General features: G+C 44.0%; 1 protein-coding gene across 1 annotated transcript in view; it reads left to right on the top strand.

Annotated features, from left to right (window-relative positions):
- The first annotated feature begins 1,491 nt into the window (after positions 1 to 1,491).
- The window catches only part of LOC112109424 (probable E3 ubiquitin-protein ligase HERC6), a 90,345-nt gene continuing 66,108 nt past the window's right edge, over positions 1,492 to 25,728 (top strand). The window contains exons 1-11 of the mRNA XM_029913675.1: positions 1,492 to 1,738; positions 9,007 to 9,166; positions 12,262 to 12,338; positions 13,707 to 13,934; positions 16,794 to 16,888; positions 18,177 to 18,304; positions 19,236 to 19,381; positions 20,023 to 20,096; positions 22,344 to 22,471; positions 23,138 to 23,197; positions 24,534 to 24,627. Of these exons, the coding sequence (XP_029769535.1) occupies positions 1,492 to 1,738; positions 9,007 to 9,166; positions 12,262 to 12,338; positions 13,707 to 13,934; positions 16,794 to 16,888; positions 18,177 to 18,304; positions 19,236 to 19,381; positions 20,023 to 20,096; positions 22,344 to 22,471; positions 23,138 to 23,197; positions 24,534 to 24,627 (1,437 nt within the window). The remainder of the gene's footprint in view (positions 1,739 to 9,006; positions 9,167 to 12,261; positions 12,339 to 13,706; positions 13,935 to 16,793; positions 16,889 to 18,176; positions 18,305 to 19,235; positions 19,382 to 20,022; positions 20,097 to 22,343; positions 22,472 to 23,137; positions 23,198 to 24,533; positions 24,628 to 25,728) is intronic.

Here is a 25,728-nt window from a genome sequence, read left to right as displayed (position 1 = left end):
CAGCCCACGGGCCCCCCCCAAAGTGCAGGGCCCAGAGCAGTCGCCCCGATTCGCTGTACCCAAGTGACGGCTCTGCCCAGCAGCAGAGCATTTTAGGCACCCAGGGTTACAGGACTGGTGGTGACCCAACTCCCTACTGGTCTGAATTGAACCTCCAAATGTCACAGATACACTGAATACCGTGTATTTTACTCAGTGGCTCTTTCTGCTTGCCATAAAAAAATCATGTCCCCATCTGCTCTGTGTGAACACTAATGAACTCACGGTGCTGCTTGTAAGGACTGGTCTACACTAGAAAAGTTATCCTAATGTATCAGTTAAGGGTGTGAATTTTTAACCAATATAATCATACCAGTATAAGCCCTAAGTGTACACAGTTATACTAGTATATTGCGTCTTGAACTGGCATAAACTATATGGCTATAAACACTGATGCCAGTATAACTGCATCCATACTAGGAAAGTTCTGCCATTTTAATCACATCAGGATTAGATCCCTACTAGAGTCAAGGTCCCCAATCCTGCAAACATTTAAATGTGTTTAATTGTGCCCATGTGAGTAATCCCGTTGATTTCCATGGTACTGTTCATGTGAATAAATTACCCATGTGCTTAACATTTAAGATTTGGGCATTGATTTGCCCCAGTTCCTTGGCAAAAATTTGGAACCTCTCTGAAAAGCTTCGCCAGCTGAGAACATGGCTTCTTTTAACAGAGTATTGGCCTGGTCTATCCTACAAAGTTTTGTGAGCATAGCTATATCCACTAGGAATGAGGAAAATGTCACACTCACTAGCTACCCCCAGTGAAGACGCAACTACGCCAGCAGAAGAGCATTCTGTGGGTTTAGCTAATGTAGCTATGCCCACGGAAGAACTCCTTCTTCTGGCTTATGCTGTGTCTGCAATAGGTGGCTCTGCTGGCACTGCTGTACTGGCTAAAGCTCTGTAGTGTAGACATGGCCTTTCTTACAGTGTAAGGGTTTGATCCTGCAACTGCCTCCAGGTGGGTAGGTTTCATGGGCCCACACAAAGCCCATTGCAAATCAGTGGCACTCTAGATGACCGCAGCAGAGCGCGGCTGTAGGAGTAGGGTGGGCCGAATGGTTTTAGTCGACAAAGGAGGGCAAGTAGTTTGATTCTGTTATCGCTGTTTGGCCGGAGGCTGTTACCTGGTTTGGGGGAGTCTGCGGGGCTAGGGCTTTGTTTATATACACACTTTAAAAGCACTTAGGGGGGAGATTTCCAAAGGCACAAAGAGCAGTTGGGTGCCTCACTGCCCTGGGTGACTCTCTCTCTCCCCAAACGGCCCCAGTAATGCCAGGGAAGGGGCCGCAGGGAAAGCCCCCCTCCCCGCGCCAGCTGCCAGGCAGGGCAGGCTGGAAAGGGGCCGGCTGGCTGGGCTGGCTTGACACAGGAGGGCGGAGGCAGGTTTCCCCGGGGTAGCGGTGCAGAGGCTGGGCGAAGCAGAAGCAGCAGCCACCGGCCCAGCATGTCGTACTGCTGGGGAGCCGGCTCCTGCGGGCAGCTGGGGCTGGGCCAGGCGGCCGCCGGCGGGCCGGTGCGGTGCCGGCGGGGGCCAGAGGCCGGCGGGGGTTGGACGCTGCTGGAAGCGGCTTGCGGGGAGCGCCAGACGCTCCTGCTGTGGCCCGACGGCACCGTCTGCTCCTGCGGGGCCAACGCCCGGGGGCAGCTGGGCAGGAAGCTCCGCCCGGGGCAGCGGGGCGGCTACACGCCGGGTAAGAGGCTGGGAACTGCCGGGCTCCAGGCGCTGGAGCTGCGGGGCCCTGCGCCACCGGGGGCGGGGAGGACAGGGCCAGGTGCACGGGGCGATGCGGGGGCTGGGGCAGGCTGGGTGCAGCAAGGGATCTGTGCTGTGCTTTGTCCCGGCGCTGGGGCCGGAGCTCTCCCGGCGCTGGGGCAGGGCTGGGGGGTGAGGAGGGTTCCGCTGGGTGTGTGCAGCCGGCCGGGAAACCCGCCCCGGTAAGTTTCTATTTCTCCCTCCTGCCGATCCAGCTGCAGGTTTCGGATTCCGCCTGCAGGTCGCTGCTACTTTCGGTTTCGGTTTCCTGGTGGGGGCAATCAGCTGCTGAGAGGCGAAACCTAGCCGCAGGTGCTGCTCTGCCTTCTGCCTGGCTGTACTCACCACCAGTAACTCAGAGGGACTCGGAGTGCTTGTGGTACTAGAGACTAACACGGCTGCTACTCTAAAACCTGTCAGAGAGACTAGGATCAGGGGCTAGCCGTGTTAGTCTGTATCCACAAAAACAACAAAGGCACCAAGTGGGTTTTTTTTTTACCCACCAAAGCTTATGCCCAAATCAATCTGTTAGTCTTTAAGGTGCCACCTTGTTGTTTTTCAGAGAGATTAGTGAGAGCAGGTAGAGCAGGTGACAGCCCTCTCTGCACCTGCAAATCAATATCCGTGCCAGGGTGGATTTGATTTAAATCACTAGTCAGGAAGACTCAAATTAATCATGGTTTTCTACATAAAAGTGCATTCTTGTTGGTTGTTATAACCAGGGCTGGCTCCAGGCACCAGCTGAGCAAGCAGGTGCTTGGGGCGGCCAAGGGGAAGGGGCGGCACGTTGGGCTGTTCGGCGGCAATTCAGCGGAGGGTCCCTGTCCCTATCGGAGGGAAGGACCTGTCGCCGAAGACGAAAGCGGTGCAGTGGAGCTGCTGCCGATCACGGCTCTTTTTTTTTTTTTTTTTTTTTTTTTCTTTCTTCGCTGCTTGGGGCGGCAAAAACCCTGGAGCCGGCCCTGGTTATAACTTTAATACATATTCTTCACAACTCAGAGATAGATGTGGGTTTCATTTTTAGAAGGTACACACTATACATTTTTAAACTGATTTATTTTGAAAACTTTTCAGATGAGTTTTACAGCTATATCAGAAAATGAATGATTGGTTATTTCATTTACCAAAGGTAATTGAAGCAGATATTTATGAAGTCACTGGGAGGTGAACTATCTCCAATTCAACAGGTTAATCATTAATATTTCAAGGATTTTCTTGCCATGCTGTATTAGGTGGAGAACATCACCAGACAGACATCTAAATTGTTTTATTTAACTAAAACAACAACGTTAAGTATTCTGGATTTTTTTTCTTCAAAAGCAAACTATAATATAAATATAATATTTTAACAAAACAAGAATATGTCCCTTGCTTCTCACATTTATCTCCAGACTTCTTCTCCTTGTCCAGCTCTATTCCGACCCCAACAATCTTCTATTCATTGAACTTTTTGGAAGTTTGCACATTTAGAGAGAGGTAAGGGATTGACTCTGTGTACACACATTTGCAGAGGGACAATAGAGTTGAGGTCTGTTATTTCTCATCTCTACATGTTTATTTATTTAGTTAAAAACATTTTTGCTGTTAACAAGCATGTTACCTCTGGAGAGACAAATCCACAGTTTGAGAACTGCAAAACTGAGCTTCTCGGATGGTATCTTCTAGACTGAGCACTGAGTCCCATTGGGTAGATAGAAATATTAACCTAAATAATCTATACAGAAGCCCCTGGAACCCCATAAGATTGGGTCCCTAATCCATGAACTATGGGAACTCATTTACAAATCTTTTCTTAAACATTACATGAATATATTGTCTCATACTGTAGAATTAGAATTTATAATCCCTATTCCATGATGAGATATCTTTGAGCTATTATGTATCTTAATTAAACCCATGTTTAGATAGGTTTTTTTCACCAAAAAGCATTTTATCAAAAAAATCCAATTTAAAAAATCTGATATTTTTGATTTTTTTTAAAAAAATCATTGATTTTTATCCACCTTGATTGGTGCAAATCAATATCGGTACAAACAAGCCTGGCTCCTGCTGAGAGACTTATGTGTTTGTGTAACTTGTAGCCTGCGAGTAATCCCGTTAAAATTACAGTGCCTACACGGGTCTTGGCACAGAATATTTTTTGTTGTTGTTCATGGTATTCTGGCTACGAGCATTTTTTTATTTTAAATAAAGCAATGCCTAATTTGGTGTCCTGGTGTTGTCAGGTTGCATATCACGCAGACAAGATGAGTCACACTTTCTGCAAAGAGAGTGCTGTCACTACGCAAAGGTTATGTGGCTGGTGGTTTATTTGTCGCCTTCCTGTGAAGCATCAGAGATGGCCATGGTTGGAGATGTGATGCTGGGTGGGCCGGGGCACTGAACGTTCTCTCTCTTGGGTGCTTGCCTGGCTGGTTCTTGCTCAGGTGCTCGGTGATTCTAACTGATCACTGTATGTGGGGTTGGGAAGGAATTTCCCCCCAGATCAGATTGGTGTTGGTGGGGGGTGGGGGGTGCTTGCCTTTCTCTGCAGCATGGATAATCTCTGTGTCACTTGCCAGGATTATCTGGGTATATCTTACTTAATCATTTTCCTGCCATTACAGGAGCCTCGGGCATCGGTGCGGCTCAGTCCCTTCTGTTTTCCCTACGTGGCATAGAATAGCCTCGTCTGCTGTGGGCTGTCATACTTTGGTCTGATTTTGGTTGTTGGGTTTAGTGTGCAGGTGGTGGGGGTGGCCTGGTATCTACAGATGGTCAGGCTACATGATTTAGTAGACCCTTCTGTCTTTAAATTCTGTGACTAGAAAAATAATTCAAATGGCAGGATTTCAAAATCATCCCATATGGAAGAAGATGAAGTTTAAAAAGATAAACCTTGCTCAGAGAAGTGTCCCCCCACTCCCACAATAAGGTAAAAAAAATTAACAGAGGGAAAGTGTTTAGTAAAATACAACACAAGCAGTGAGACTTTGGGTATAAAGCATAAAAAAAAATAGAAGATGCTTCTCTCTAAAAATATTATCGATGTTAAGCAAAAATATGTCAAGAGTTATCAATATCTGAATCTTAAGCCATCCCCTGAGAAAATTCTTACGTGGCTGACGTAGCTAACATTTTGGCATCATAATCAAAAAAGACTGCAGGCAGTCTCTTTTGCATGGCTTGTCTGCTGCTCTGCACATTTCTGCACAGCAGGGGTTATGTATTTAAACCGTTGGCTAGCTTTTTGTATAATTAGATTTTTAAAAATTGGTTGAATGTTATGTTGAATACACATGAATTGCTACATGAAATCCTCCCTTTTGAGTGCTGTTGCTTTGGTGTGGTTTCCAATTTGTTTTGGTACCAAGCTATTATCCTTTATTCGCAGGTTATCTACTTCATTCTAACTTAAAGGAGGGTGTGGAACATTCCACACTGAGACCTAATGGGCTGTTTATAAGCTTTTGAAATGTTTAAAATCTTTATTACCAAACTTCAATTTGTGGAAAAAATCGGTACAGATGTGGTGTCCAAATCCCTAAACTCAGTTTTGTGGACTACTGTATCTTGTAAATACAGTGAGTTATCACTTTCTTTGTCCAGATCTTCCTGTATATTCACTGTTTCCATTATGCCACGAGAAGTAGGTTAATAATAATATTCCAGAAGCAAAAACTTTTGTTGAAAAGAATTAAGGATGGTTGTGTTGGCCTTCTCCCCCTCAACTGCCCCTCCCCACGCAATTACAACTCCTGAAAAGCAAGAAAATACCAATTTATGGAACATCTTTTAACTGTACCCCAGTGACCATGCAGTGCATTTTCCCTGACTGACAGACTCAGCATCCTTCCAAGGAACTTCCTTTTGCTTCCAACAAGATAAGGAAATGTGCTTGTCACAGTCCACAGGTTCAGTACTCTGGAACTGCTCTGAATGAAATTCAGACAGGACCCTCTTGTAGTGTGACTACCCCTCAGGGCACACTCTCTTTATGGCAAGCCTCCTTGGCTGTTTCCCTGAGCTCCCCGCAATGAGTCCACCTGAACAGGACACCTGGGGAAGCCTTACATGCCCCCCACAAGGGCCATAAACCCTCAACTTCGCAGTCAGCAGTGACTGTCAGCCAGCCTTGTAAAACAGAAGGGTTTATTAGTTGTCTGGAACACAGCGGAGAACAGATCTTGTTAGCACAGAAAGTAGGAAGATTCAGCATGTCCGGGGGAGGTGGGGGAAATCCAGAGCCCTGGGCCCAACTCCTCCCCTCCCCAGTCCCAAACCAGGAGACTGACTAGCTTCCAGCAGCCCACCCTCACTCAACCCAGTTGCCCCTCCTCCGTCCTTTGTCTCTTTCTGGTCACCTGGCTTCACCTCCTTCGGCTGGCTCCTTGCAGAGGGGTCCCGGCCATCAGTTGCCAGGATACAGAGTGTCCGCCCATTGTCTGGGCCCAGGGAGCTAGACAGCAGTCACACCCGCCCTTTATGAGTCTGTAACGATCACACACCCTTGTCCCACTACTTAGATCAGTGGTGGGCAAACTGCGGTCCCTCAGAGTAATCCGCTGACGAACGGCCAGACAGTTTGTTTACGTTTGCACGGCCGCTCCCAGTGGCCACAGTTCACCGTTCCTGACCAATGGGAGCTGCAGGAAGCGGCGCAGGATGTTCTGGCTGCCGCTTCCCGCAGCTCCCATTGGCCGGGAATGGCGAACCGTGGCCATTGGGAGCTGCAGGCAGACGTGCCTGCGGACAGTCAATGTAAACAAACTGTCTCGAGGCCCGCCAGTGGATTACCCTGACGGGCCGCAGGTTGCCCACCATTGTTCCAGTAGCGCCTGGTTACTAGTATTGTTTATGGCTGGAATGTGACCAATCAGGAAGCAATGTGTTTTGTCTCCTTTCCATCTGATTGCTTCCTTTTCTTTTTCTATTGAGTTCAGAAGTAAACATAGAGCTGTTCCCCTGTGAATCCACGCCTTTCCTCTCCCTGCTAGCCTCTTATACTTTCCTTACAATTTCTGTCTTCTTTCCTACTGCTGGGGCTGAGTTCCATTCCTCAGGAGTAGGAAAGTTGCTTTCTCAATTAACAGTTCTCTACCAGCCTCTCTCTTTCCTTTGCTTATTTCTCTTCTTGCTGCCTGGATCATCAAAGCCCTATCTAAAGAAGAATTGTATTCTGTTAACATTATTATAAATACATACCTTGAATCTAGATATTTCCAACCAGGTTATAACAGTTTTATAAAGGCAAGGCTAAATTTTAGGTTCAAAATCAGGACAGTGGAAGGATTGTCCCATTGCTGTAAGTATGGATAAAAATAGAATTTTACACAAAGACAATTACTTGGCTAAATTTCCCCCCCTCCTTTCTCTTTTTACTATTTTTGAAGCTATTCAAATGTTAGTGCTTTGTCCATCTCAGCCTACTTTCTGATTTTTCAGAAAGCATTGAAGTCATAATTCTGTACAAAAGAGATCATGGTCTGTTCTTATCAATAAAATTATTGCTACAAATTTGGTTTTATGACTTAGTTCCAGCATCAAAGAAGAGAAAACGTTCTCACAACCCATCTTTTCAAGTCAAAGTACAATAACATTGGTAATTAGCAAACCTAGAAAAGAGAAATGAAAAGCTGTGAAAGGTGAATTAAGATTTTAGGCTGATGTGTTTAAATGTTTCCTTAGTACAGGGGCGGCCAACCTGTGGCTCCGGAGCCACATGCGGCTCTTCAGAAGTTAGTATGCGGCTCCTTTAATAGGCACCGGCTCCGGGGCTGGAGCTACAGGTGCCAACTTTCCAATGTGCCCGGGGGTGCTCATTGCTCAATCCCTGGCTCTGCCACAGACCCTGCACCCACACTACCCCTTTCCAGCCCCTCCCCTGAGCCTGCTGTGCCCTCGCTCCTCCCCCTCCCCCCCCAAGCCTCCTGCAGGCCACGAAACAGCTGATCAGGAGGGAGGGAAGGTGCTGATCGGGGGGCCTGCTGGTGGGTGGCAGGCGCTGGGGGCGGGGAGCTGATGGGGGGTGTTGTCAGATGCTACCGGTGTGGTGCGCTGCCTTCTCCTACGTTGATATCACTCGGCTGCGTGCGTGTGTTCCCTCTGTGTGCTGCCCCAGCTCTGCGCAGATAGCTGACACAGCAGACCCGAAGAGAACCCCCAATAACCACAGAGTCTAGTAAGATGCAAAGTCACGTCGACTAGGTTTATTGCGACCTTGGACACAATTGCAGTTCCCTGTAGGTTTCTTAGCCTAATTCAGGGCATACTACGAGAAAGTGCCTCTTGGCAATGGACCCGGCTCAGTCAGTGGCGGGACTTTCCACTGCCCCCTCGGCCGGACAAAGACACCACCCCAGGGATACATTCTTATACACAGGTACATACAAGTTACACATCACTCCTGACGTATTGAGGTGCAACCCCTCTACGTAGCAAGGTGCCGCCTCTCACCTTGTACAGATTGGTTCGATCAAAACAACTCTATCCATCATTTTACCCTTTTGCCCTTGTCATTGGGATGGGTCAGCCTGTTCCATGTTATCGTGGAATGTTCCAGTATAGTGTGTTTTGGTACCGTGTTTATACTTTAACTTTGCTAGGTGAATATATATTTATGCAACATCAGCCCTTTTCCTGCCAGCTTCTGTGAACCGAGCCGTCCTCTGGCTCACAGCTTAACTTTGCTTTATGTTAGCAAAGTCTTGACCATTACTTCAGTTCAGGCCTTAGGCCTCATACCAGGCCTCTGATACCAAGGTTTATATCTCAGGGCCTCCTCTTACTACAGGGGGCTGCTGACGTATTGCTGTGGCTCTTTGGCAATGTACATTGGTAAGTTCTGGCTCCTTCTCAGGCTGACGTTGGCCACCCCTGCCTTAGTATAAAAGTTCTCTTATATTCTTGTGGTACTGCCATAATTTTTTCCCCTGAGGCACATTAGTGTTAAGTGTTAGAAAACTGAGAATGCCCTTGTTTTTCCTCTGTATTAACCAACACACTCATGGTCCTGTGTCAGCTCTGATCTTTCCAGTAGAGGAAGAAAACTCCATTTAGAGCCTATTTATGCTACTTCTTAATTAGTGGGAGGAATCATCAATGTGAATTTCTTCCCCCAGGAGCTGAGTGTTGCTATATGACTAATCCTTTGCTATTGGCAGGTATGGTTTGTGTATATCTTTTATTTCTGTAACCTCTGAATAACATTTTTTCCCTACCAAAAAGAACAAATTCAAGCTTTAGAAGCACAGATTATTGTCCATGTCAGCTGTGGAAAAGAACACTCGCTGGCTGTTTGCAACAGAGGAAAGGTCTTCTCCTGGGGAGCTGGGTCTGAAGGCCAGCTGGGCACTGGAGAATTTAAGGAACAAAGTTTAATCCCGAAGTAAGTAGCCATTTAAGCATAATGTTTCAGACTCACAGCATGGTCCCCATTTGTGCACCTCATGAAACCACTATAAAATCTGGCCCAGTTTGACATGGGTCACTGGAACTGGAAGGTCTGAGAGATAAAAGTTGAGTTTTGTGGGAAGTTTGCAGGGCATTGAATCTCACATGTAGCTGTCTCAAAACAGGTGTAAGAGTATTAAGATGCTGTGCGTGGTTTCCCACTCTTGCATAGCAATGTTCTTTACTTACCCAAACACAGCATTTCATCCACAAGTTAACTTTGTCTCTGTATGATTTCTTTTATCATAAATGAGGGATTAGACAGTGGTTCAACATCACCTGGATTGTTTGCAGCTTGTTTAGAAGAGATTTTTCTGCTAACTATATTGGGGGTGATGTAGGCTTCAGCATGCATGGAGAGAAAACTGCTTGAGGATTTCAGATTTTTTTTTTCAAGTGCACTTATAGGGCTTATTTATAAATCTCAGTACATGCACTCATCTGTGACTATGGGGCTAAATTCAGCTCTGGCATAAGTGTTCCAGTGGAAGTCAGTGCCAGAGCAGGATTTGCCCCCTGCAATTTTTGGGCAGTGGTGCAGCCAGAAGTTAAAGTAGAGGATACATGTATTTATTTCACATAATCCTGTTAGTTGTTCCTGTAAATGACATTTGTTTTGCATCCCCCACCGCGAATGTCCGATCAATGCAAGTTACGTTGCTTTGCCAAATATGCCTTTTTCTAACCATTTTTGCACCTGACATATTTGTGACATGGCTACTGATTGGTATACAGAAATGTAAAGCACAAACAGTACGAACACAAACCCTTCGTTATTTTTATAGCAAGTATATTTCTGTCTCTCTTTCCTGTATAAGGAGAATTGTCGTTTACCTGTCCTTCCCTTATCCCTCCTCCTCCTCCTCCTCCTCCCTCAAAGTCAGATGCATCTAAGACCAGGTCAGCTACTTCAGCTCCCTTTAATCCTGACTAAAGTTTAGGCTGTACAAGAAGCATGGGAACAGGTCTCCAGTCTCTTGCAGGGTGCACCGAAAATTCAGGATCAAGCTCTAGAGTCTAGAGCTTACAGTTTGTTGTTATTTAGAAGCCAGTGCACGTCATGTAACACAAAGCTATTCTGGGACCTTCACTGAGCTGCTGTAATGTTCAGAGTTAGATTTAGGCTTGGATTATGCCCCCTTTTGCCTCAGGTGGCAGAGAAGTCAGCCCGCCAGAACCTCCCCTTCACCAGCGTAGGTGGGTGGGGGGAGTGAGTAGCAGCCAAACAGAGAAGCTCCAAAAGTGGGTGGTGCTGACCAGGAAGGGGATGTGGCAATGATGGCTCAGGGATGATCCTATGGGGGCATGACCAATTAAAAGCTGCACTTCCCTAGGGGAATCCTTGTGGGGGGATGGTGCCTGCCCTTTCCCTGACCTTAATTCTTTCCTTCCCCTACTTTGCTTCCCAGCAGGAGATCACTAGACCTCTCCTCACCAGCAGGGATGCAAACAACTCCTCAGCACACCAAGTTCTAAAAAGCCAGTTAATGTTGTAAAATAGTCGCTAACATCTGGACACCACTGTAGAAGAATCATCCTGACCAGACCATGACTCTTTGGTCACGTGAGGAATGGTTTAGCTGGCATATGAAATTCCGAGGCCTTGCTGAACTCAGGAACAAAATGCTCCCATCCTGTATCAGATGAAACTCTAGCACTTCTTTGCCCATTCGTAATGTTGTTTTTCAGTCTTGTAAGACAACATTTTTAGTTAGTTAATTATTCCCCACCCCACCCTCCCATGCATGCCCTTTCTATCTGCTTGTTGTGCATGGGGGTGGGGAAATTGTAAGCAGTTTATTAAAACTCACATTTGAAAATGATTGAGTGAAAAATATTGAGCCCATTCTTAACAGCACTCTACACACAGACTTAAATGGGAATTTAGCACATGGACTAGACCCAGTCTGGATGACTTTATGGCATATCAAACATGGCTTCTCAAGGAAGTCTGTAGAAGAGATAGGGTTTTTCAAAACATTTGAAACAATCTAAAACTCCAGTCAACTTTGTTTTACATGCATAGGCAATACCAACAGAGTCTATTCAGAGAGCACTATTTAGAAAAGAAGCTTTTATAATTAAGAAATATAGCATGCTTTTTAGACCCTTAAAATTCAGACATAAGAATGGCCATACTGGGTCAGATCAAAGGTCCATCTAGCCCAGTATCCTATCTTCCAACAGTGGCCAATGCCACTGAGGGAATGAGCAGAACAGGTAATCATCAAGTGGTCCATAATCCAATCCATAATGGATTTTCATTACCAAAAAATCTGACCTATAAACAATCTTCATGCTAAATTTCTAGTTTTTGTTCCAAACTGCTAAGACACCAAAGTTCTTTTTTTTTTTTTTTTTTTTAAAAACACCTTACAACATTTTCTCCATTATTAAAATTTATGTTTGCTTTCTGTTTCCCACCCTGCCTTTGTAGTAAAACAAACAGCAGAACAATATTTGCCTGAACTTTCTAAAGACTTTCTGGGTCTGGTTCCTAATGATGAACGTTTCACCCTCTCCAGGTGAAAATTTGACAAAGTTCTAGGCAAAAGTCCTTTTTAGCATGGACATGTTTGGGGAACCTTAACTTTAGCTGTAGCTGTGCTCTCCAGCTATAATGTTTATTTATGGATATTTTTGCTGTCAAAAAAAGTGACATTGCAGTGGATGCGTAAGAATTTATTCTGAATAGTGTCAAAATACAGTGCACGTTCACCTCTGTGTGAATAATAGACAACTGAAGCACAGGACATATTAAGTCAGAGTCCAAATGACACATTTATGTGCATATATCCTAAGTAGTGGAGAAACAACCTATTGCAGAAAACTTTGACTGGCTAATGACCGGGCAAAGGTAAAACAGAGACTGTGCAGAGTCAGTGTTATAAAATATATTATATTTTAATATTATATAATATTATAATATTAATATTTTAGGTATTACATCATCTGTTTTCTGAAACATAATTGAGTTTTTCATATGATCTAGAAACCAGGTTAATTTGGCTGTCCTGTTATCTACTACAGGAAAATAGATGGTCTCTCTGCTCTCAGAATAATACAAGTCACCTGTGGGCACTTTCACTCAGTTGCACTGGCACAAGGTAATACACGTTTCATTTTTAAATTATGTCCCAAGTGCAATGCAAGCAATTCTGTTCTTTGGTGCAGTTAATTTATATGCAAGTCAGATGTTAAGTTATCCATTACTCCTTTAACAGAAATTATTATTATTAATCATGCTTGTTAACGGTAGTGCTCATGGACCAACCTAGAATGGAGCCCCATTGTGTCAGGTACAATGCAAACACAGAGTAGTACGCAGTCCTTGCCCTGAAGAGTTTACCGTCTAATAGACGAGACAGAGAAAAGGGAGGGCAAAGAGATGCAATATGCAAGCAGAGCAATCAGTGTGATGCGGGAAATGTCAATTTATCTTTTTCTGTTTTTCCTACAGCCCAAATAATTCCCAGTACCTCATTTCTGAAAAAGCCCGGTGGGGCCAAGTTACCCATTGGTTAGTTATGCTCACAAAGGAGCTGCTAGTAACGTTTTTTTGTCAAAGCATTAGCTATTGTGTCAGGTGTTGTCTGTGATGGGAAGGCAACCCTTCTCAAAACTGCTATTTAGATAAGAAAATGTCAAAAATCTTTCCCACATTCTTTTTGGGAATTGTTCATTTGATAGGTAAGATCCATCTTCAATAATAAAGAGATGAACGTGTCCCTTCTTCCTTTTCCTAGTGAGGAACCACAATTCCTGCTATATGAATTCTTACATCTTACATGATGGTTGGATGGGCAGAGAAGAAGCTTCCTCTGTTGTCGCCTGTTCTGTACTTCTTCTGTGGCTAACCAGAAGGCACTCGGTTCTAGGGCTGTCAATCTGGCACTTGTCATGAGCACTACATTAAATATATGCATTTGGCATAAGATGTCATGTTAAGAGGGTGGTATTTTATTTTGTTATACAGGTTCACTGGCATTTTACTAGTAGAAGGGGACACTGAGAAAAGTATTTTCCGTTCATTATTTTTTATTGTTAAATGAAAAACGTAACACAGTTTCTGTGAGCATACAGGACTACCTGACTCCTCAGTTTTGGATGGATTAGGAAACTACAGATTCTAATTTCAGTTTGTTACAAACACAAGCTGTGTAAAATTATTCTGTCAGCACAGTGTCACGCATCTCCAGGTATTTGCCAAATCACAAGCATGAGGAATAATGGGTATGTGCCAAATTTAGTTGTCATGACGCTCTGCAGTCATTGAGGTAGTGTGTGTGTTAGTGAGCATAGAATTCACCCTTACGTGGCTTGACTGAGTGCTAAATCTGCCCTCCTCTGTGGCATCAAGTTCACATCAAGGGCATAATTTCTCACAGCTCTCAGTGAGCTAGTTAGTTAACATGTCGCTTGAAGGTGTGTCTTCTTTTACTTTGTTTCTCTCTTTCTTTTAAAAAAAAATAAAGATGGCAGAGTCTTCTCATGGGGACAGAACACCCATGGCCAGCTGGGCCTGGGACAAGAAATCCCCTCCCAGCCTAGCCCACAGCATGTCACATCTCTCAGCGGGATCCCCGTGGCTCAGGTTGCTGCCGGCGGGGGACACACCTTTGCCCTGTCTCTCTCGGGAGTTGTGTATGGGTGGGGAAGGAACAACGCACGGCAGCTGGGATTAAACCACGCTAACACAAGAGGTAACTCTATCCTTTCATTTCTCAAGGAAACTCCATCTTAATTCCAGATTTCCTCTCGTTGTATAGACTCTCCTGAGATAATGGGATGGACTTAGACTGTTCGCTAGAATGAACCATGACTAGAACTAGATGACTATGAGGGGGAAAAGGATACGTAAATGTTTGAATGAATTTGCACCAACTGTGTTTGCCTTCTGTGCATGTTGTATCAAATGAGTTTATTGGCGGGAGAAATCACCAAAACAGCAAACTTTAAGCAATAAATTGCAGAATGTTTGCAGGAAACACATTTCGAATTCATATCCACACTGGAAACCTGATTGTAAGAGTTGTACCTACCCAAAGAGGGAGCAGAAACGTACTGTGACATTACCCAGGGTACAATCTGGACTGATGGACAGCTGTGTCCTCGCAATTCTCCAACCTGGGGTGCCTTTTACACTGCTTCACCATGAGAGCATCCACTCCTGGTCTGCTCACACACAGCCTCTAGCATGTAGGTTACTCCCAGTTATACCATAACAGTGCTATAGCCAGCCACTCATGAACTACTCTGCAGGGCAACACCAGCAAACTCCCAGTCCTGGACTTCCCTCCCCGAAATGTGCATTTTGTACTGCCCAGCACCCTCCTGGACAATACAAGTTCATATAAAGTCCGTTATTTCATTAATAGAATAACAGGGGTGGCCAAACTGTGGCTCGTGAGCCACATGCGACTCTTTTACCATCGAAGTGCGGCTCGCAAGCCCCCCAGACTCCCTCCCGTTCTCCACCTACCAGACCTGAGGCGGGGGGGAGAAGCTCAGGACCTCGCCTTGCATTAGGGTGGTGGGGTAGGGGCTTCTGTCCAGCGGGGAGGGGGGTCTCAGGGCTTCAGCCCTGCGGGGCTTGGGGCTTCAGCAGGAGTAGGGCTGAACCCTCAGCTCCCGGCAGGTGTGTCCTGGCTCTTGAACTTCTAAAGATTGTTGTACGTGGCTCAGAGGGCCAGTAAGTTTGGCCACCCCTGGAATATGATATGCACAAATCCTGTTCTCCCAAATGACGTTTCTCAAACACACTGGTTTAGATAAAACAACTTTATTAACTACAGAAAGACGTTAAGTGATTACAAGTAATAAGGCATAAAATTCAGAATTGGTTACAAAGAAATAAAAGGTAAAATGTAACTAATACTTAACAAGCTAAGTGAATTCAAAGCAAAGGTCTCTCTCACCAGAAGTTCCAACCATCTTACTGGCTGAATCCTTTAGTCAGGATCCCTCTCCAATGCTGCTTCCTTTGTTTTTCAAGCGTTGTTGATGCTGAGGGTAGAGAGAAAGGGAGAGGTGGTTTGCGGTGTCTGCTCTCTTCCTTCCAGCCATTTCTCTTGCACAAGAATCACCTCCAGCTGATGTTCAAGAGACAGAAAGTCTGTGTCAGGAACCTCAAGCTGCTGCTTTGTCAAATTCTTTGCCCACACCCTCTCTCCTGCAGAAGAGTGGCCACTTAATCAGCTGAGGGTCCATTTGATCTTGTTGACACTTGGCTGAGCCCTTGGCTAGCCTTTTGTCTCTGGGGAACTGGTTTGTGACTGCCCCCCAGAACAGGTTGCAGCATGACTCAGTAATACCACACAGTGGAATCTTTACATACAGGGTTGCCACACACATTTTACCAAGACAATAATGATCAGCAAATCCTGCGTTTTCAAATGATAGCTCCCAATGCATACTTAGTACAAGTTTTACCATAATCCTCTAAAAGGGGTGAACATAGGGGGACAGACTGTCACACATACCACCTAGCCCATCAAAACAGCTTGAACTTCTAACATTGAACTCTTTCAATGTCTCCTTACAAACAAGATACCATGTAAGAACTATTTACAGAAATTCAGTGAATCATGTGAACAGCAATTAAATTGGAGAAAATGATGTGTTTGGACAGGAAAAGAGATGATTGACTCTATTCAGCCAGCTCTAACCATAACATTTCCACAGCTTGTATAATGGGCCCACGGTTCAGGCAGCTGTGGAGACAGTAGCATCTTTAGAAACTAGAAAGAATGACCAATTCATTTGAAAGCTGATGGTATAAAAACCAGCAGAGTAATGTGATAATATTATACTCATAAAATTCTGGCCAAGCTAACAATATGCAATTTCTGTCTGGATGGAAAGTTTGATGGTTCGCTATTTTCAGAGAATCTGTTAGGCCAGATTTAACCTGTATGGAATGTGAGTTTCGGGGGTGGTGGGTTGTTTTGTTTGGCAGTCTGGATGTTTAAGCCAGCATCTTCAAGCACCCTTTGAGTTTCTTGCTCAGCCTGTAAGATTTCCCACCAGGAACCAAATCTATGGTCTGTTTGCAGATTACAAATCCAAAACAAAGACAAAAACTACAGCCAGGTTGATGGCTTTCAAATGCAACTTCAGCATGGCCTAGAGCAAAAACTCTTCTGTTTCTACTTCTGCTCACCAGACAAAGCACTTACATTTAGGGTGACCAGATAGCAACTGTGAAAAAAACAGGACGGGGGTGGGGAGTAATAGGTGCCTATATAAGAAAAAGTCCCCAAAAACGGGACTGTCCTTTAAAAACGGGACATTTGGTTACCCTACTTACATTCCTTGCACTAGTTGATGCTATAGTAGGTGTGTATGTAAATACGAGGAGACTAAAGCACAGATGATCTCATTTTGCCCTTAAACTCCCCTTCCCTTTTAAATATTTTTAAATAATCATGGTCAGATGATATGAAATCTCAGCGGGCAAGATGCTAAAAAGCAGGGTTAGGGTAACCCAACATCTGGTGGATGGTGCTCTGAAAGGAAAGAAGCCATTTCACATGCTATAGGAACCTGTGCTTCTCCAACAGAGCAAGTCTTCAAACCGTATGCGGTAGCTGCTCTGAAGACTATTGGCGTGGTCTATATCAGCTGTGGAGATGAGCACACTGCAGTGCTCACCCAGGTATGCTCCAAATTCTTCTGTGTGATGGACAGCCAGGCCATGACAGTCTTCAGATAAGTGTGTGTGTGTGTGTGTGTGCGCGTGCGCGTGCGCGCACGCTTACTTGGTATGATGGCACAGCAAGGCTTAAGGGCCTTCGTTTGATTTTGGGGGACGGAGGGATTAGAAGACCCGGGTAGTGCTAATCTTGTGCAAAGGCCTTAGGCCTCGTAACTTTCACTGAGGTCTCTGGGATGTTTATGTGCTCAAGGACGTCCCGGTTGGACATTTGCTGCAGTCTCTGGCATTGGAAACCCCTGTTGAGCATTTACATGAAACAGAACAAGGGCAGCTTAAGGTTATGAGACCCAGTCTTGCACCCATTATATTCAATGGAAACTTTGCCATTGACCTCAGTGAGTGTAGGATTGGGCCAAATCCTGCTCATTTTACTCAAACCTATGATGGGACTACTCAGATGAGGAAGACAGGAAGTAGGATATGGCCCAAAGTGCTGTATAACCATGAAAGTCTCCATTATCAATGGATAATTCAAGAAGCTTTGTTCCCAAAACAGAGCTTTTGGGAACACCCTACGTATAGCTACTGTTTATCCCAAAATTAACAACTATCCCAACAATTAACAATTATTAACGATTATTCCAATATGTACAAAAAGATGTAATGACAAATGTAAACAGGTTTTGTACTGTAGGAAAATGTTGGTATTTTGGAAATTTTACTTTAAATCTAAACAAAGGCTACTAATGACAATAGAAATTTAATATATTTTTTTTCTAATACCAAAAGCTGTGTTCTGAAAAATTATCAAAAATAAATGGAAAGCACATGAAGTAAAAGCAACATCCCTGCACTACTTCTGACATAGAAATGTTCTCCAACCAACCAGTCCATATGTTCAGCAGGTTGCTTTTCCCGGGGGGGATGGGGAAGGGTGTGTGTGTGTGTGTGAGAGAGAGAGAGAGACCCCCATTACTTTGACTGCTCCTTACAAGAGGGTTATGAATCTGCTATCTCTTCCATACTTAGCTCTGTACCTCAAGCTGCAGGTTCATGCTTTTAGTATGAGAAATCCCAGGTTCAAACCATGCTGACGGCCCAAACTGGATTAGTTACATGCCCACCGTGAATATGATCCTTCATTGGTTTCACTTGTGTATGGCTAGATTGTATCATCTTCTCTCAACAGTCTTTAGGTTTTCTTCTTTTTTTGTTGGAGGGGTTAAAATAAATTAGGAGGTGAAAGTCCAATAACCATGGCAAACTAAATTTGCTTTTGTTTCAACAGGATGGCAGTGTGTTCACATTTGGAGATGACAGTGCTGGACAGCTGGGACATCGCTCTTCAACCCAGATGCCTGGTCCTGAGAAGGTCGAATGGATAGACGGTCCAGTTTCCCATTTGGCATGTGGAAGGTGTATACTGTAGCTCATGTTTTTCATAATACAGTAGTCACATTTTGCAAGAGAAAACAAAATTGTTTTCTAAAGGAAGGTAGACAATTTGGGGTATTTTTTTTTTAACCAGGTGTGTGCCTATTAAAAGCAAATAACTGCTTCGATATAAAGCTAAATTTGCACAGTTACAATCAAATGGTCAATTAGTGAAGAAGTTACCCTCCAGTGCTGTGAGAACACAGATACATTAGGTGTTTGCAGCAGCCAGTAGAAACAGAGTTTTAGGGTGAAGTTCAATGGTACGCTCTGACTGCTTTGCACTCATTCCTTCATTAACAGTAAGCAGCTGTAAACCCAGCTTTAACTGGCCTGTGAAACTGGATTTCGTGCTCCTTCGCATCAGTGGAGGGATGCAAAGCATTCAGAAAAGCTGGCTCGTAACGTATAATTATAATACAACTTGCATATGCAGATTAGACACTCCTGAGGTAGTTCTGCTGTCTGGATTTTTTTGTGGATGGTCTCTATATAGCAAATTCTAGAGGGTTCAGAGGTCTGTTGCATACTGTAATATGAAATAAAAATAAGGCAGTATAGTGTATGTATTGCTCTTCATTGATCTCAAATTGTTTGCAAATCAAGGGCCAAGCTGAAGTCAAATAAGGCAAATAGGCCTTGGTCACTAAGTAGTAGTATCCTCCTTTTCAGATAGGAACACTGAGTTACAGTGGGACTGTGACTTACCGAAGGTCACACAGACTGTAGTGGTGAAGAATAAAGCCCATCTTGTCTGATTCCCAGTCCTGTGCTCCAACCACTAGATAGCCTAGTGAATTTGTACAGGTGCCTTTATAACCCTGGTTTATCATCAGCTGACTTATTGACTGGAAGGGAGAACAGAGAGTTTTCTGTGACAGATTTTTAACATGTTATCTCTTCTCTTTGGCAGCTATCACACCCTGGTCTACATGTCTACTTCTGGGCAGGTTATATCTTTTGGACGTGGTCCCCAAAGACACATTGAAAATGGAACAGCCAGTAAACCAGGGGAGCAGACACAGAACTTTGACATCAGCAGTCTGGTTTCAGCTAACGGTACTGATTATAAGTGGAAATATGTTTGTTTTTACACAATGTGTAATGAATCTGTGGAACTCATTGCCACAAGAGATAACTGAGGTCAAGACCTTTAGTTGGATTTAAAAAAGGATTTGACATTTACTTAAATAACAAGAACATCAATAGTAATATTAGATGGTATTAGAATATCTATATTTAGAAGGAATATAAAGCCCTCGTGCTTCATGGCATAAATCTAACACTAACGTGGGCTACAAAGAAACAGATAATGCCATCACAGGAATATAACTGTCATGTAATTATTTCCAAGCAACAGAGAATATACAATGAAAGTATACGGGGGAGTAAAATGTTGTTGTGCCTCTTGCCTGTATTTTTCTGTAACATCTCCCAGGGTCCAGTCCTGTAACCTGCTGAGCAGCTTCTGGGCATTTCCTAGCCCTCTCCATTCTCTTGACTTTAATGGGAGCTGCGGGCATTTAGCTACTTGCAGGTCTGGGGCCAGATCCAAAACCCCATTGAAGTCAATAGAAGGACTTGCACTGGCTTCAGTGGGCTTTGGATCAATGCCTAAGGCCCAAGAAAACAAAGTAGCAGCATAATTAGCAGCAGTAGAAATTGAGGATTTGGGGCTGAACTGATTCATGTTCTTGTAGATCTGTCGGGCGTCCAAGTGAAAATGATTTTTGCTGGAACGTATGTCAACTTCGTCAGTACTCTTCAGTCCCAGGTAGTGATATCCTGTCTTGTAGATTTCATTTAACTCATTTGTTTCAATGATAGTGGGCAGAATTGCAAGCAGTGTGTCACTAGCATGTTAGCAAATTTAAGCTCTATTCATTTTAAAGCAGATACACCTCTACCTCGATATAACGCTGTCCTCGGGAGCCAAAAAATCTTACCATTTTATAGGTGAAACCGCGTTATATCGAACTTGCTTTGATCCGCTGGAGTGCACTGCACAGCCCCGCCCCCCCAGAGTGCTGCTTTACCGCGTTATATCCGAATTCGTGTTATATCGGGTCGCGTTATATCGGGGTAGAGGTGTATGTCATGTTTTTGAGAAAGGTTTGGAAGCAATAACAGCGGCAGCAGTTTTTGCCGGGAACCTGCAGTAGTTAGCAATACACAGAGGGGAAAACGGTAATTTCCAGTTTATATCTCAGCCAAATCTGAACAGATTTACATGGGGCCCACAAAAGACACCTCCCTGACCCTAAGTTCATTCCCTTGTGAAGTTTCAGTTTTGCTGGCTGTAAACTATGAAGGCATTAGAGGTCTTAATTAAGGTTCTTATTACTTTTTTATGAGAAGTATTATGCAACTTTCATATTTGCTCTTAGTAACTTTTTTCTAAAATCAAATTTTATGGGCCAGATCCTCAGCTGCTGTCAGTGATCATCACTGCATTGATTTCAATGAAACTTCGTTGATTTGGCATGAGGATCTGACACAGTGTTTTAAGAAAGGAAAATCCATTCCTTAAATATACTCAAGTATATGAACCAATGTTGTTTTTAAAGGAAATATGTAACAAGTTTGTGTTGCAAGACTAAATCACCCAGTGTTAACCTAGCACACAGAGAACAGTAGAAAGAACAGTTACAGTGGTGGGTATAATTCTGACCATAATATCACAAGGAGGAAGTTGAGGTTGAAGAGCTGCAGTATGGGCTGATGATAATATTTGGTACTTATATTGAGCTTTACATCTTCAGCGTTCTGTAAAAACATTAATTAACCATAGCAATAGACTAGCGACGATTTATGGCTTTGAGCCCTTTGGTGGAGAATAATGGTTCTCCATGGATGCTCCATTAACCATAAGTCATCCACAAAGCCCTTCCTGGTAGTCTGCTGAATGAAATAGTTTGGAGCTAAGTGATGGTTGTTGGAGCAGGAGGACGTCCAGGTGAGACTGGAAGTTTTCATTTAGTAGTTTGAAGTTAGTTAGAACACAGCTCATGTATCTATATTGCCTGGTTCAGGCTAGGAGAGCCAGTTGAGCAGAGAAGATCCTCCAGTCATCAGCTCAAGGATTTCTCAAGCAGCTCACTTTAATCTCCAGAAAGTGTAATCCATAAATACAAAGCAAAGCTGGAGACCCGCAGCGGTTGGTAGGAAACTATGTGGTCCCCTAACTCCTCTTCCCACCCCAAATTTAACAATTTTAATCTCCAAAACCTAGTTAGTGGCTCTCTTCCTGTATTGCCCCTTCTTCCTCTCTAGAATTGTGTCCAGATCATTCTAGGACTGGTTCATATGGAAGTCAATAGCAAAACTCTCATTGAATGCAATGGGAGCCTGGTTTTAGAATTGGTTGCTATCTCAAAGAACTGGTTGGCATAGAGAATCAATGCAGGAGCTTTCAGACTGTTACTACAACATACCTTAACCTGGGTCCTTTTTCATTTTACTAACTGTTGGATAGATGATAAGGGATACTGTGAAGAGGAAAATTGGTGACCTTCAGGAGCTAAAATTAAGTTGTGAGGGATCCTAGGTACAGTTTGGTCCCATCTCTAAGGGTTAGTAATGATGATCTCCTTCTTCTGCTTCAGAATCCAAGCCAAGAGAATTGCACATGTTTATTGTTTGTCCTCCCACTATGTTACAAAATGTAAATAAAAATAAATTTTTCTTTTCAATTTGGGAAGAATCAGGTTTATCATGGTAGTACTCTCATCTTGTTTTGCCTTTTTACTTTATAGCCTTCCACATAAAATAAATCTACTTTAATGTCAGGAAGAGTAGTACAAGATTAGTGAACTGGTAGTTTCTCCACGTAGCCTGTTGCATTTACCTGCCTAATGCAAATGCAGGGTCTTCAGTTTTGAGCAAAAGTGGGAGCAGATTTGATCAATTGCTTTGTAAAAAGCTTATTTGCAGTGGGGGTTTATAATTTTATATACAACTGTATGCATTTACTAAACTTAATCTTTTATTGTTGTATCTTTGCTTTTTGGTTTTATTTAAGGATCTTGAGCATGCATGTGGGATCTCTCCCACAGATACCCTGCAGAAGATTAGCAGGCTTGACAGGACATTGATAGATAAATGGATGGCAGTGACAGTTGGCACTGATGAATTCCAGGAGGCTAAAAGGTTGCTGTCTACCACTTTTCTACATTATGGGATATGAAGACTTGTCTTTAGACATCTTTATAGTCAATGTACTAAAAACTTATTCATAAACTTTAAACAAAAGTAGGGTCTGTTTTACTGCCTTTACTGAAACTACTAGGCCCATACCTAGCCTATAACGTGGCTGTCCTACAATTTAGCCAGCCTTGTATGAACACCCTTTGATGACAACCAGCCCTGACCAAACACTGTTTCTGAACTCAATTCTTTAATTGTTTTTCACTAAATCATCAGAGACCTGTTTGCTGCTAAATGGGAATTGAAGCAGATCCTTAACTGACTGGAAAGACACCCTCTCATTTCATTTGGAGTCAGATTAGATGCTAAAGGCCTGATGCAAAACTGGTTGAAGTTAATGGAAAGACTGTCTTCACTGGGTTTTAGATCAGGCCCTGAGAGAGAATAAAAATCCTGCAGCAAACAGTATCTTCCTCTAAATGACATATCTTAAGAAAGCATCTTTTAGCAGTAGAAAATTCATCATGCAAACGTGCTCTCTTAATAGATAAAATAACAGAGTAATTGCTTAAGATTCAGTCTTGTAAATGTCTGCGCGCTAATACATTGACCTACTAGGTGGGATAATTGTTTAATGCCTACTTTCTTGTATTATTGTGTCTTTTTTAGGGAAATAGCTGTGATATTTTCTTCTCCTGCTTGTTTAAGTGCAAGTTTTTTAAAACCCAGGTAAGTGATACTTTCAATGCCATTCTTTGCAAAGTTTAAACAAGAAGCTAAAATTGTAAGTCAACTAAATTATGAAGACAAAACCCTATCCCCGTTTCCAGAAGATGTACCTGCTGGGTTTAGGGGTGGCAAGGGAGTTAAAGCAGAGCGGTGCCAGCCATTTTTAAGTTTGAATAACCGTCATGTTGCTGCGGGACAAGAAGATTCCAGGTAGCAAAGGGGGATCATGTAGTTGTGATACACTCCGCTACTTCTTTAACAAAGGAACACCATTCAACACGCTGAATCCCCAGCACCCATGCTAGCATATGCTACACACTGCAGTATATGCACTAGGCAGCCAGAGACCCAACCGTACCGCTAGCCAGCAGACCACGCTTGTCGACTGGCCAGTCTACTGCTTGGCCTCCTCAGCATTCGCAAGTGCTCGCTAAGAATCCTGACCACCTCGTTTGCGAGTGCGCTTAGGGGTGTGTTGAAAAATGCTCCCTTTCCCCTCTTCCCGCTCCTCCACCCTGGGCAGGGCAGATCTAGCCCATGGAATTTACCTGAGTTTCCTAAAGCTTTAATTTTAAAATACCTGAATAAGAATTGCAGAAACAAGCTGCCGGCTGAGCTAAGATGTGTTCTCATACTCTTTCACTTCACATCGCGGTTCTACAGCTCTAAGGCTAACAACAATCCTTCGGGGCTTTTTACAGAGCTACAGCGATTCTAAGCTTGTTTATATTAAAAAAACAACCCACAGGTGTATGATATAGTTTTTGCTGATTTAGGGGACAGGGTTGGTATTGTGCTATTGAGCCTACAGAGTCACTGGTTCAAATCCAGCTCATTAAAATAGTGACTGACACTTGGGACCGTCTGAGGGCTGTTTGGTGGCAGTGTGACCTGAACAGGTAGTCTTAGGTCATTTCCCAGACAGTGGACCCTTGTCCATGTCACAGTTGGAACTGGCCCTCTTTTTTTAACAGTCTCAGCAGAGAGACCAAGGATTGAATGGGCACAAATACTCGGCTGTCCTCTTCCCCCTGACAGGTGATGCTTGGTTGAGGCATGCTGACTGGGCATTGTGGGAAAGCTTGAATTGCCACTCTGTCCTGTAGATTAGCAGAGAGAGTCAATTTCTAGGGCTGTCAGTTTGGCACATTGCACAGCACTAAATTCTGAAGAAGAACCTTTTAAAGATCAGTACTTGCTAAAGGAGAAAGAGCATTTTCCAGAAAAGATTTTAAAAAAACAACCACCCTAAAACCAAAATGTAACCATTGAGGTATATTGCAGCATCCTCCTTTATTGTATAAAATGAGGTGTATATTTTTCCTAATCACTTTAGCTCTGCTTTGGAAGCAAATGGTGTTGGTGTTGATCTACAAAAGGCAAGGGACGTATTTGATGAGCTAACCAAAAAGGAGTGGATCATTAACCAGGTAAAACATCTTGCAAGTTTTTGTGCAAATTACACTCCGGGTATAACTTAATTTAACAGGGGGTCGGGGTGCACAGGCTCGGTACTCTGGGATTGCTCTGAATGAAGTTGAGACAGGACCCTCTTGTAGTGTGACACCCCGCATGGCGCACACTCAGGAGGGCACAACTCCTTGGCTTCAGCATCTCCTGCGTCTGACCTTGGAGTGCTCAGCACCCATTTCATGCTGTGAGCTCCCTGCAGTGAATAGGGTACCTGGGAAAGCCTTCCACACACCCCCAGGGGCCGTGCACCCCCAACTTCGCAGTCAGCAACGACTCTCAGCCAGCGTCGTAAAACAGAAGGGTTTCTTAGTCATCTGGAACACAGAACAGATCTTCTTAGCACAGAAAGTAGGAAGATTCAGCAAAGTCCATTTTGGGGAAACATAGAGCCTGGGGCTCTCCCCCCATGTCCCAAACCAGGAGACTGACTCGCTTCCCGCAGCCCACCCTCAGTCACGTCCACTTGCCCCTCCTCCGTCTTTTGATCTGTTTCCAGGTCTTCTTGCAGAGGGTGGGGCCCGGCTATCAGTTGCCAGGACACAGAGTGTCTGTCCATTGTCTGGGCCCAGGGTGCTAGGCGGCAGTCACATCTGCCCTCTAGGGTCTCTGCACGATCACCCACCCTTGCCCCACCACCTAGATACTTGTGCAACATATAGGGGAAACTGAGGCACGCACAGTATTCCAACAAAACATTAAGTAAATTCCCACTTCATCACACAGGGAGCTACTGATTAATTTGTTAATTAATTAACTTGCAAGGGAATTTTTCTCTGTGTGTTGGGGAAGACATGAAGGGTCTGTAATGCTATCTGCCAGAGTTGCTCAGGACAAGCGTAGGATCCAAACTCTGCTCCCTGTGCAGTGATGCGTTGCACTTGGATATGCTAACACATGGACTCTCCTGATAGGCTGTTAATTTCCCTAAACCTCTCATCTCCCAAAGTCTTCACCTCCCAAGTATGAGGAATTGTTTTTAAACTTAAAAAAGAGGTAGCTGGCAAGTATATGAGAGGATGGGGACAACTCTTTATCCCAGGCCTAAATCTCCTCGCGTG

The sequence above is a fragment of the Terrapene carolina genome, unplaced genomic scaffold (assembly GCF_002925995.2).
Source record: "Terrapene carolina triunguis isolate 2854851 unplaced genomic scaffold, T_m_triunguis-2.0 Scaffold789, whole genome shotgun sequence".
Lineage (NCBI taxonomy): Eukaryota > Metazoa > Chordata > Testudines > Emydidae > Terrapene > Terrapene triunguis.
This window is presented reverse-complemented; position numbering and strand designations above follow the sequence as displayed.